At 34.3% G+C, this 14,046-nt stretch overlaps 1 protein-coding gene across 1 annotated transcript in view; it reads right to left on the minus strand.

Annotated features, from left to right (window-relative positions):
* The window catches only part of axed (BTB/POZ domain-containing protein axundead), a 33,037-nt gene extending 19,830 nt beyond the window's left edge, over nucleotides 1-13,207 (minus strand). Inside the window, exon 1 of the mRNA XM_076524308.1 lies at nucleotides 12,784-13,207. Coding sequence (XP_076380423.1) covers nucleotides 12,784-12,994 — 211 coding nt within the window. The 5' untranslated portion in view covers nucleotides 12,995-13,207. The remainder of the gene's footprint in view (nucleotides 1-12,783) is intronic.
* Between the last annotated feature and the right edge of the window lie 839 nt (nucleotides 13,208-14,046).

Here is a 14,046-nt window from a genome sequence, read left to right on the forward strand (position 1 = left end):
AATGCAGTTTTTGAGCATTTCATTTTAGTTTTATTTTCTTCCATAACTTTGCATCTCCATTATTTATATATATTTTTCTATTCTACAGCATCTAACAATAACGTTACTTTTATTTTTTACTCATTTTAGTTTTCAATTAAATTCTACTGTATTGCTTCGCCATATTCCTTTGAATATTTTAATCAAATATTTACATTTCGATTATAATTAATAATTGCAGATATATTTTTGTGTAAATGGCTTCCCCTATTTATTTTTTTTCACTATTCCGAATACGAATTTATTTATTTCCTTTTGTACATAGATACATAGCGTGTCGTGTTCAATATTCCTTCGATATTGCGCTGTAATTCGATATATTTATTATAAAACTAAAATATTCTGAATTTCCAATAGTTCACAAGAAAGAATTCATACATGTGCATGCACATCACACAGGAATATTAAAAAATGTCTCAAAAATAACATTTGCTTAAAATGTTCATCTAATTACATTCTTCACAAAAAATTTAACAGAATGTTGTGCAGAATGATTGTTAAATGTAAATACTTTTAACTACGCTTAAAAAGATTGTTATCGCACGTGGAGTCTCGATAGTTCCCTTGTAGCTTATGAATCACACTTTCGCTAAAATTAGAGATAAGGAACTGGAGTGTGGTTCCTACCGGGGTCAAATAATTTTAGCAAAAATGTCTCTTGTTCCAAGAGCTTCGTTCCAGAAGGTAGCAACGCTAGCATCAATAATCCGATCAGATCTTTATGTAAATTTCAATCTTTTTAGGTATTTTTTTTTAAAAAGTATTCCATGTACAGTAATTTCTCTCTAATTTGGACTCAGATTGCGCATTAAAATGGACAAATCGTTTTTATAGTTGTTGATAATCGGTAAAAAAAATTTTGTGCTCAATCTCAGCGCGAATTAGGGAGAAATTGTTGTAGTTTCCAATTGTAATTCTTTAAATTATTAAATTATTAATTAAATATTTTTAAATTATTAACTAAAATAATTAATAACACTCTGTAATTCTAATTCTCAACTTCTCTTTTGCTTCACAAGTGCAGAATATTGTACATACTATAGATGCAATTTACACTAACGAGTTCTATTTGAGCAAATCGAATTTTATTACGACTTGGAGGATGCAGAAATTTTAGAGGAACAGTCAGTATCATAAATTTTATGTTTCGAGCGTCGGTTTCATTAACTGAATTACATCGACTTTGATCAACTCGTCAGCTAATACAACGAAATGTGAATTGACGAAAGAAAAGAAAAATTTGTGATTTCAGTCGCTATGAAAAGCATGAGAATCAATTTATACATGTTAATAACATATATTAAATAAAACGAAACGTTACTCCGGTTCATTAAATTTTCCACAATAACAATGTCAATGATAAAAAGGTCTGACTGTGCACGGATAATTAAATTAAGCTAGCTTTCACACGGGCTTGTAATTTAATTAGAAACGATTAGGCGCGCCCGCATTTCAGTAAGACGAGTAAGATACGATGAACGTAGCGAGAGAACAATAGCGGAAAACATATCAAGCTACTTGAATACGTATCGACTTTCTGCAGTTTTATATCCGAGAACGAAATCCAATTTGTTTCGAAAATATGGAAGAAAATTGCTTTACAATTCACTGCCACATGAAACGTCATCGAAACATGTTTAATTCTTCGTAATGTTACAAAAATATATATCGTTGTAATTGTGAGAATTTATGAAATAGCTTTATGTAAAACACATTTCGATACCTACCACTGTTAAAATGCAAATAATTTCTAGTTGAAAATTTTACGTTTCTTCCAAAAATTATTTTAATAATAAAAATGCAAAAAGGTAAACTAAAATGATCCTGCTTTGTGTGACACGATAATTTCTTTAATAAACGCTGCGAATAGAATCATTAAATATGTTATAATATTATAAATATATAATATTATTAAATATAATTATAAATATATAATATTATTAAATATAATTATAATAGTATAATATTATTAAATATAATTATAATAGTATAATATTATAATATTGTAATACAAATATATAATATTAAATATGTTACAGATTGTGTTGATCATACGATCGAACAAAAAGCAACGCACGGCTTTCTTGAACTTATGAGGGGTTGTAATACCCGGATTGAACCGTTCGTGGACTCGTTGACTCATGTTCAGGTTCACTGGTTGCTGATAACGATGTTTTAAATTGGTCAGCTGAACAGTTTGATAAACATACATTCTTATTGGTAACGAGAGAACCGGATCATGAGCAGATTCCATTCTATTAATGGAACACCGCTAGGCACACATCGGTATCAGTGTGTCATTCAACACCTGATGAAGCTATCTCCAATTCTTGCGAAACGTTGGCACAATTCTTCCAAAAAGACACGGCTTACACCGGAAAGCCTCAATAGTAAGAACTGTACAGGGTGTCCCAAAAATGTCTCGCAATCCAGAAATGGGGGATTCCTGAGGTCATTTGGAGTAACTTTTTCCTTAGCGAAAATGCAATCCGCGGCTTTGTTTACGAGTTATTAACGAAAAACACCGACCAATGAAAGGCGAGCTCGACTGGCGTAAGGCGGCTGAGCCAACGAGCGCACGAGGCCCAGTTCCGCTGATTGGCTCGGCCGTCTCGGCCAACCGAGCTTGTCTCTTATTGGTCACTGCTTTTCGTTAATAACTCGTAAACGAAGCCGCGGATTGCATTTTCTCTAAGGAAAAATTTTCTTCGAATGACTTCACGAATTACCCATTTGCGGATCGCGAGACATTTTTGGGACATACTGCATTGTAATTGTACGTTTTCTCGACTGTCGGAGAAGTAATGTGTTTCTGTGGTAGACTGTTTCCCGGACGACTATGATTGTATGGTATTGTTCAAAGACTGTTTGCAATCGCTGTTGTCGAATGAATAATTTTTTGTTTCACTTGAGAAATTTCATTTTCGAAAGCCCGCACGATGACTACCAGTGTCATGCAGAGGAATCATGCTGATTAGTTTTAGAAAAGTTGCAATTTTCTAATCAGCGCGTTCTTGGACGTCCTAAGCGCGCTTATTTCATGCGAAATTTCATCGAAATATCCTTCCAATATCATTACAAAATCAACAATTATTAATTGTTTTTTTTAGATCAACGATCGACGATTAATTTCGTCGATCGATTAATTCAATTGTTGACATTTACGTCGAGTGATGCCTTTACTCAACGAATGACAATTACATTCACCCATCGATTAATTCGATCGTTGACTTTTTGACGGCTAAAAATGTTAATCGTTTGATGTTAACACTGACGACCAGCGAAATTGCGGTGAGAATCGTCTCCTTTTGGAAATCAATCGCTGGAAGCGGTATCATAGATGAAACCGTGCGTTTCTTAGCTGGAAATATTTCGACATTATTCTATGTAGGTGTATACTACGAACGTGACCTCGAAGTCTCCATCGGTACGTACAACATATTGTCTCTCGTTATTGCGAGCGCATGGTAAGTGCGCACATGGCAAAAAGTGGTATATGAATTTGTATGACAAAAACACGCGGTATGGCACAATACGTAATAAATCGAAGAAATATGGTAAAACGTGAAAGTAAATGGGATAATTGGCCAGTCGAACGAAAGAACATCGTAAAATTGTCCCACGAACGAGGCAATAATTATGGTTGCACGAAAGTGGATCATTTTCAAATAGTATTTCTACATATTCAATATTACATATTTGCATGCATTTTTTGTTATATGCGCTTCTTTCCTTTTTTTTAATATAGGCACATTCTTTTTATACAACATGACTTTTATTTTTTATCCGCTTTGTTACCATCGATTACATTACCAAGCGAAAATTACAATTTCCAACGGCCTATTATCATTTTATTAAGAATTTAAATTGGCTTAAGAGAGGTTACAGAATTATTATACATACATATATATGCAATGAATTCTAAAGTATATTTCATAAATATACAAAAATGAAGATCCTGCGATTTTATTAGATGACACGATTAATGAAATAAATAGTACTTTAGAAATTATTTATTGAATTTATTTAAAATTTTAAGTTACACTTGTGCGCGTTCCAATACCTGTTTCAAAGCGACTCGAACCCTCGCACGTGTGGGAACCTCGAAAAATCGTAATTGCACCTGATTAGTAAAATATCGGTGTGAGTCAAAAATTACCTCGGCTGAGCACCGTATGTCGCGGTACTCTCGGATGGTTAATTAAGAAATCAATCTTTCGACTGTTTTATCTTTACTTGCGACTTGACTTTCCGTCATTATTTCAGTGTGTTGTGTCACGTTCTACACAAGCCGATGCGGCGCTGTAGAGAAAAACCAGCTATTTATCATTATGTTCGTGTCATAACTATTGGAGCGTTTCAAGTTTTTCTCGTACACTCCCCTCGTTTGTAAATAAAACAATCACTGCGGTCAATGATCGCTGTATATCTTTTTACTACTTGTCCACAGTTCGGAATACTTAAATTTCTTTTACATGTAGTACATATTTATTTATTGCTTTCTATTAATGTTCTGAATATCTCTTTCACGTGCAGCACATATTTAATTACAGGTTTTTTTTTTATTAATGTGTCGAATAGTTCTTAACTAATTTGAAATATTATTGGAAAAAATACACATTTTGATTATGAAATCACGAATATCGATGCGACTACCTTTTCATTAGTAGTGAATGAATTAAGACTATTATTGGGAACTGGAAAGAATGGTTTTACCCACAAATTAAACGGCGCGAGGGTCAAAGGGAAATCGTTCGTTTGCTTCGCCGAATCCCTCCCATTCTTTAAATCCTGAGTTATTATTGGCTAAGTTACGCGCTGGGCCAATGTGTACGCTAAAATAAGTTACGCAAGGAGCGAGATAGGTGGCGCATGCGCCGGAAGTCCTGCATAATGGCGTGGCGCGTCAATCAAGTGAACATTATAGAGAGTGTCCTATAATTACGTTAACAGCCGGAAAGGGGTGATTTCTGAGGTCAGTTGAAGTAACTTTTTCCTTAGCGAAAATGTAATCCGCGGCTTCGTTTACGAGTTATTAACGAAAAACAATGACCAATGAGAGGCGAGATCAGCTGGCGCGAGGCGGCCGAGCCAATGAGCGGTCGGCCTCGAGCCAATGAGTGGAACCGGGCTTCGACTGCTCGTTGACTCAGCCGCTTCGCGTCAGCCGAGCTCACCTCTCATTGGTCACTGCTTTTCGTTAATAACTCGCAAACAAAGCCGCGTACTGCATTTTCGCTAAGAAAACAGTTGCTTCAAATAATCTCAGAAATTACCCCTTTCCGTTCAGTATTATAACGTTCACGCGATAGACGAGCTACACCGCTGTGTCCCCACTCCTTGGGTAAACTTATTTTCGCGGGTATACTACGCTGGACATAATGCGTGATTAGGTGGAGCAGGTGACCGACTCCCCTTATCCTTCGCGTTGTTTACTTAGCCAATAATGGTCCAGAATTATGTGTGCCCCTGCTATGTACATAATACCCCTCGCGTTGTTTGTTTTGTGGATAGAGACGACTCTTTTCAGTTTCCAATAGTAGTTGAGAAATCTAATGTTTTCTTCGCCATAGCAATTATACGTCTCATTTATTTCGCCGTGAAAATTAATCTGATCATGTATGTAAACATTGTAGACTTTTTAAACTCGTGTTGTTGCAGCAGATTTGAGCTAACAACTTACGACGATTGCAATTGATGTGCAGTTGAGGTAATGGTCTATTTACTTATGTAATACAGTGTAATAATCATGGTAACAAGAATGATTGATGTAGTTGAACTCTTGAAGACTTACGAATATTTTCGGATTATAATATAAGCTCTCATTTAATTTATGTAAATACATAGAAATATTAAATAATCGATATTATTTATTGCTGTTTCAATTATCTACTTTTGACTTTCTACTCTAATGGATAAAATATTAATGATACAAATTATGGTTATCAAGAATACGAATATTACGTATGCGTTATACAAATGCGTAGTTATAATATTGGACAATATTAATGTATAGGTATAGATTAAGGATTTTTATATATTTATACCGTACACAAAGTTTTGGGGAAATTAATAACGATATTATTTTATTTTTACTATCAACGAATCTCCGGATTAGAAAAGAATATTTTATATTTTCTATATTCTAATATACACAGAATGGGTCAGCTATAATTTTCTAGAAAATATTTGACTCGAAGAGACAGTAACCATTATGACAAAAATCTCTTATATCACAATAATTATTGCTCTGGATCAAGCAATTTTTTTATATTCTCTTACATCATTAAAGACATCGAAGACATTTTACATGGAAATCTTAGGCGCCTCATGCTTTATGTATGCATAAAATAATTTATGCAAATTTGTCTCTCATCAGAATTGAAAACTGAGATTGCAATATTTATACCATAAACATAAATCACACGTTTTCTAATGTAGCTTTTATTTGTATTGATGTTCTATATGGTGCCCAAGATTATATTGCAATCTTTATAGTTTGACAAACTGGAATTACACAAAAGAAATCTTAAACGATTTATTTCTGCTTCGAAGCAAAGGCGACTTGATTCGATCACCCCCCATTAGATTAATTAAGCCCACAATAGTTGGAAGACTTCCATTTGATTTACTTTCGCCCGCATGCAATTTCTAACTCATGTGCTTACCATAATTCGCGCAATGATCCTTAATTTACTGATATTAACAACAGTATATCAAAATAATTCCGAATTTATTTACGCAATGTCTATCTTCGTATATCACATTTTACATGACTAAAAACGAATATGTAAACTTACAAAATTTGTCGATAGTTAATCATTTCATACGGGGTAACTCTTTATTAGACACACTGAAAATAATTACGAAAAAAATTGACTCTGTTGATTGCGCTAGCACGTTAACGTGTCGTTGAGATTCTTTTTATTTGCGATAGTTTGTCACGCTCTACTAAATTCAACGGTAAAAGTCTATTGAACAATGACGGTGTATGACGACAAGTGAAAAATATCCGCAAGAAATAAAGGAAAGGGTGACAGGAAAAAACAATGAATCGAAATAAGAGCGTGCGAGCGTACGATAGAACCTTGAAGTCACAATGAACGTCTCGTATGCAGCTTGCTATTGATTTTGGTGAACTGAAATTTTCTCCTAAGGTACACGTCACATCCTGTTTTCAGACGAAAGAATGCAAAATTCATCGTCTCTATACTATTGTGCAACGTTTGATTCCACCTTGTATAATATATTTGCCTATACTATTGATCTTTACACTATGTTACAATAATGATAAGATTGCTGAATAGTCTGTGAATTCTCATCTTCGTGCTTGATTTTCAGAGAATTAAAATAAGGTAAAATTTGTTACACTTATTCAAAGATTTCTTGCGTTACAAAGATAAAACAATGATATTATTCGCGTTTATTAATACACAGTGATCTGTGCAATGAACGAACACCTTAGAATGAATGAACAGTTCCCGTATGTTTATTATTTATTTTCATATTATTTATATTTATTTATTATTTGTGTTTTCATATTATTTATATTTATTTTCCCGTTTGTTATACCATTTATACATTCCAATTTGTACGACAGTTATTATATACCTACAGATGCCTTACAGATGTTATTTTGCAATTTTATCGATTTAATGAAGTGTGCATTCATTAGTTGTTTGACGCATTTATCATTAAATTTTATGTTACACGGTGCAAAAAAGCTGTAACTACAAAGAAAATGCTAGAATATTGTTCCATAACGTATGAACTTACGATTAGTGGTAAAACAACTCACTTACGACAATAACATTCAGACGGTTATGTAACGATCGATTTTAATAAACGTGCAGCTTAAATGTTTATTCGCTGGATCACCCTTTACGTTTTCATGTATTTAAAATGTTTGTATTTCTAAAGTATTAATAATATATTATTCCGTTTTATTTTACACGATTTTATTTTATCCGATATATTCTGTACGGAGTCAATTGTATTTGACAACGTTTCATTTTTATGAATTGTCCGTTCAATATATCTTTTTATAAAAAATTTCAAGAATATCGTAGTACCGAAGTAAAAGAAAACTCTGACAATAGACGATAAATATTGAAAGTATTTAAGGATTCTGTTGTATTATCCTATTATGAACTTACTTAAACGATTAAGAACAGAAATAAATTAACGGATTAATGCGAAACATTTTCATTCTGCACGAAGTCCCACGATCAATAACTATCAATAACTCAATAACTTCTATCAATAACTCTAAAAACTTCAATTCGTCGTTTCCGAAACAGCTGTCATACACTAACATCGGATACTATTTGTATTCAGGAAACTGCGAGGAATGAAAACTGGTTGACGCAAACGGCGAAAAACGTGCGAATCCAATTGCCATGTGCACAGCTGCTGCAACAATGGCAAAATGTGCGAAAATTAGGTGTTAATAGAATTGCACCGCATCGATAAAGCCTTGAAACGCAGCTAGACTCATTTTCAAGGTCCGCCGTACTCTTTCAATCAAACACAGCAGAATGTGTTCGAAGTCGTGGATCGTACAAGGCCTCCCTGTTCGTCAAATTGCTGAAGATATCGGTTAAGCGACAAGACAATTATGAAAACATATTATTAACGCGCACTCTATTTAAGTGTACGCATATTAAAATAATAGCTATAATTGTGTCTTCGATTTAGATAACATAGTATTGTTATACGAGATAGGTATTGTGCAGCTTACCTGCATCATGGATTATTTCGCATGAAATCGATCACCTTCGGTTGTCGACATCAAGAGTATTATTAACAACGAATTGCACAGGTTGAGCTAAATCACAAGACCACTTTTACATTTTACTTGTTTTCAATAATACAACAAAATGTCGATGGGAATCATCGTTTGACGAAAAGCTGCATATGTTATGATAAACAGAAAATTTGTTTTCAAGATTATAGTTTCTGTTACTTTAAAATCGTAGGGGAAAGGATACGTCACATTCGTATTTACACGGTGCGAAGTTTATTTAGAGCGAGCGTTTTTACAGTTAAATTACAAGTACAGTAAATTCTTTCTAATTGATGCTCAGCTTGGAAACAAAAATGGACAATTTGGGAAGAGGAAACACGATTATTCGAGCATCGCTGCTCATTTTTATAGTTGCCGATTGTCAACAATTACAAAAATGAAATGCAAGACTTAAATAATCGTATCTCCTCTTCCCAAATTGTCCATTTTTGTGCACAATCTGAGCGCCAATTAGGATGAATTTACTGTATTTAAAGTTTGTCTACAATCAGTAAGGCTTTACGAAATAGCTGCGTGAGAATAAATCGCAGGAGGTGATTTCGAGGTGTACACGCCGGTGACTTTACTGACTAACTGGCTCCTCCGATGCCTTCGGAGGATTATTTATTTCGTCCTTGCCAAAGGTTAGAATATCCTATTTGACAAGAACGAACAAACGCTGATGGAAAAATTGCCGGGCGTAAAACGCCTCGCGGGAAAAACCTTTGGACGCTCGAGGCAGGCCATCAGTGTACGTGAACAATTGCCTGGGATGACGGTGTCAACCTGACGGGTCACTAATTTTTTAATTCACGATTCTTCATATCATAAAGATACATTTATTTATTCAATTATTATATTATATATAATATACCATTATTATATTATTATAATATTATTTACATATTATTATTACATTATTATATTATTATAATATTATTTACATATTACTATTACATTATTATTATTATTATTATATACATTATTATAATATTATAGTATAATATAATAATAAATATGTTATATATAATATAATAACATATTAGTTATTTATTCAATTTATATGTTACTTACGGCAAATGTTACAATAACACTAGTTAAAAATAAAAATAAATATCTTACTGTTACTTTTATAAACTAATATAAAATAGCTGCCTTTTCTGTGCTCCATCAATCCAGTGTTAAAACAGAGCCATCATAAGCAGGCTCGCACAGAGCTCTGGTAAAAATTATGACTTGTAAAGAAAATCGGAGTTTCGAGAGACCAAATAGCGTCCGCGGGCCGCTACATCACCCCTCTACCAGGAAATTTTGGTATGAAAAAATTACAATGACTTCTCGAGTCCTTATACGAAAAGAGAAGAAACAACAAAAATCTACACGCGAAATCTCTAAAGTCGAACTTATTTACAATTATGATACAACTTACACTCTATGGAAAATATGTACATCTGTATGCACTTGCTCGTTATACCAAGTAGCGCGTTTTTGTGTGTACACATATACATATACATACTTAATCAATTTTTTAAATATGTTCAATTTATTTTACTACGCGAATCTGCTTGGTATCTCTCTTGGTAAACCTAACTTCCCTGCCGGAGCAATTTGCAAAATACGTTGTTGTTTGTGCATGTTCTGCGGGCACGGATGACGCGGTGTGTGTGTATGCGTTTACCGCTGTATCTATCGGTGTACCTATGCCTATGTGTCGCGCTGGATTATTGTCAGGAGATGTATGATCGAGTGGTATAATTGGCAAAATTACTGTTTTGTGACGGTATATTCTCGGATATTACATACGCGGGTTTTACTCTATCCATTGATACCGTCACCTGCTTACCTTTAATGTTTCATACATATATTCTTATGATACTACTTATGACCTTAAATGGTCCATCGTACGAATTTTGCAGGATTTTCCGCGATGCGTTGTTGCGTAAAAAGACGTAGTCGACCTTATCTAAATCTTCATATACAAAAATTCACGGTACGCGATGTGGCATTGCTTTCGCCGGTCCGTTCCTATCGCCGTAGTTCCTTAACAAAAATCGATGCTTGGTGGACGTTGGTATCGATGTCAAAAAACTACCTGGTAGTCGTAACATCTCACCGTACACAAATTCTGCTGACGTGGTCTTTAATTCCTCCTGTGGTGCTGAACAAATTCCCCCAGCAGAATGGTTGGAAGAAGCTCAGCTTTTAACCCTTTCGCTACCCCTCTACAGGACTCCCCGCAGAAAGTGTACACATTGCGCGTGGACAGTGTATTTTGGGAGAGAAGGAATATTTTTTTGAAACAATATACTCATAATTCCTGCATAAAAGATACAAACTTATTTAATGGGTACAAAGAGTTTCATTAACAATTAAAAATAGTGGAAGAATAATATATAATATACAGTGATATATAATATACAATAATAAAATAAAACAAAATATATAATGTATAGTGATTAATAATTTAATTCAGTGTGATATATTCTGAAACATGGATACACGCACTATTCAACATCACACATTCTTGGCATTGATATCGAAATTCTCGTCTCTTATGGTTTTTCGTAGACACACACACCTTCGCGATCCTTCTTTCCTTTTCTCCTTTCTTCCATCGAGTCTTGCTGAGTGTTTGTTTCCGGTTCTAATAGGTTGACGGCTTGCTTTTTTCTGATATTTCTTCAAAATTTGATCGAGATCAATTTCAATTGAAATTTTGCAATTGATATTGTTTTACCGGTTTTTAATTTGTATAGGCAATATGAATTCCATAGACACATGTCGATCATATGAAGGAAATATTTCTTGTACTTGTCACATCCTGCATGCCGGATATATCTGGCGCTCGGAGCGAAAGGGTTAATTGTCTATGAAACCGCTCTACCGGAGTAATACCACAATATCTATGCGCACATGTTCGAACCATGCCGAACGATCCGGGGGGAGCGGAAATGCACCTTGAAATTTCCGCGTGCTGGCATTGCGAACAATTGCGAGCCCATTTTTAAACATCTGTCTTAATGGACGGCCAAACGTAACGCCGTGTCATGATTTTGACCTTTGCCTTAATTCCGGGATGAGCAAGATTATGTAACGAATTAAAAGCGGTTCGTCGAAAAAGAGCTGTGCAGAAAGACGTGGATGTGGATCTATTATTTACTCATTTATTCAATATTTTAGAGATTGAATTGACGTTGCGATCGAGTGGAAAGCAACGCACGGCTTTCTTGAACTCATCGGGGGTTGTAATACCCGAATTGAATCGTTCGTGGACTCATGTTCAGGTTCACTGGTTGCCGATTTTAGATTGGTCAGCTGAACAATTTGAGAAACAAATATTCTTATTAGTAACCGGATTATGAGCAGATTCCATTCTACTAATGGAGCATCACTTGGCACACATCGGTATCAGTGTGTCATTCAACACCTGATGCAGTTATCTCTGTTTGCGAAACGTTGGCACAATTCTTCCAAAAGGACACGGCTTACACCGGAAAGCCTCAATAGTAAGAACTGTACAGGGTATCCCAAAAATGTCTCGCAATCCAGAAATGGGGGATTCCTGAGGTCATTTGGAGTAACTTTTTCCTTAGCGAAAATGCAATCCGCGGCTTTGTTTACGAGCTATTAACGAAATACACTGACCAATGAGGGGCGAGCTCGACTGACGTAAAGCGGCTGAGCCAACGAGCGCACGAAGCCCAGTTCCGCTCATTGGCTCCTCCGTCTCGAAGGACTGCGCTCTTTGATATTACCCCAAAAATGATTTAATTATTTTGTAACTGCATTTTTGAATGCAACTGATTTATTTCGAAACCAAACTGATTTCGTAAATCAAGTTAAATTGGTTTCCTATTCCAAATAAATTAAGATTATTTCTCGTACTGATTACTGGTTTAGTTTTACGCTATATTTGCAAAATGTTAAGATTATTATTTCATAAGTATATCATATCTCACCTTTCGCTTCAAGCGCATCCTCGAAGCATTTCTCCCTAAACGGAAGAAAACGCATGTTTGCAAGTTCAGAGTGCGTGGTCGTATGTTTGCGACACAGCTTGAACGCATAGGAAATGATCCACTCGCTGGCAACCCACAGCAAGCTGCAGCCAAAACAGTCAAGAAGCGTCGACGTCATTCTGTTTCGATACGAAAGCAGTTTAGGTATCATTACTTCGATGCACTTAACTTTATCACTTTATTCCATCGAAATAACACAGTCTTTTTTGCTGCTAAATGCTGAGAGACGTTAAGCGTTCTTCTAGATACGCGAACTTTTATTAATCCTTCAGCTGCGAGAAACGATTTAACTGATTAATTATTGTGACATCAACCAGAGGAATAAATTCGTTTGAATTATCGTCAACCAATACAGCAATTCGAATGGAAAGTCCGCCTTCTCACGGTTTCGTGGCATTATAATGACAATGAATTAGAATAACAATGATGCGTATGCAAGAAATTAACAATGTCCAACAGATGCCGTGCAAACCGTTACCATCTGGCTTCCTCACTTACGCGAATTAATATTATTGTCGATCCGAGATGTCAGTGCGGTTGTTTGGAGCAATATCTAACTCATGTCATGTGGCAGTGTCCGTTATGACTATGAAAGAGACAATATGATACATAAAACTTTGTTAAATTAATTTCTGTCCTCCTTATACGATAGGAGCCTTTCTATGTAAACCATACATTCGACCACATTGAATCATTTCAACCATTGTGAATCATTTTCAAATTCTTTAAGAAACGTGATGAATATATCCATAAATGTGAAGCTATGTCTGTATACAGTGCCTAATAAGATTTATGTAATCAACAGTTAGATAGTAATATATAGATATTATAATAATAGAAGATATATAAATAATAGAATAGATAATAATATTACATAATTTAATATATAATATAAAAATATAATTAAAAAATTATGTAATTAATATATAATATTATAATATATATATATATTAATTACATAATAATATTATATAATTAATTGTATTAATATTACATAATAATATTATATATTAATTACATAATTTAATATATAATATAAAAATATAATTAAAAAATATACATAACTTATATATTAAAATAATGTTAATAATACATCCTTGTTATTTGCATATTTCCTTATTTGCACACTGTTAAAATTAACAACGTGCAAATAATTGTCCCCGCTAAGAAATTTTCGTTTCCTTTCATTTTCTTTCTTTGCAT

This window comes from Megalopta genalis, chromosome 8, assembly GCF_051020955.1.
Source record: "Megalopta genalis isolate 19385.01 chromosome 8, iyMegGena1_principal, whole genome shotgun sequence".
Lineage (NCBI taxonomy): Eukaryota > Metazoa > Arthropoda > Insecta > Hymenoptera > Halictidae > Megalopta > Megalopta genalis.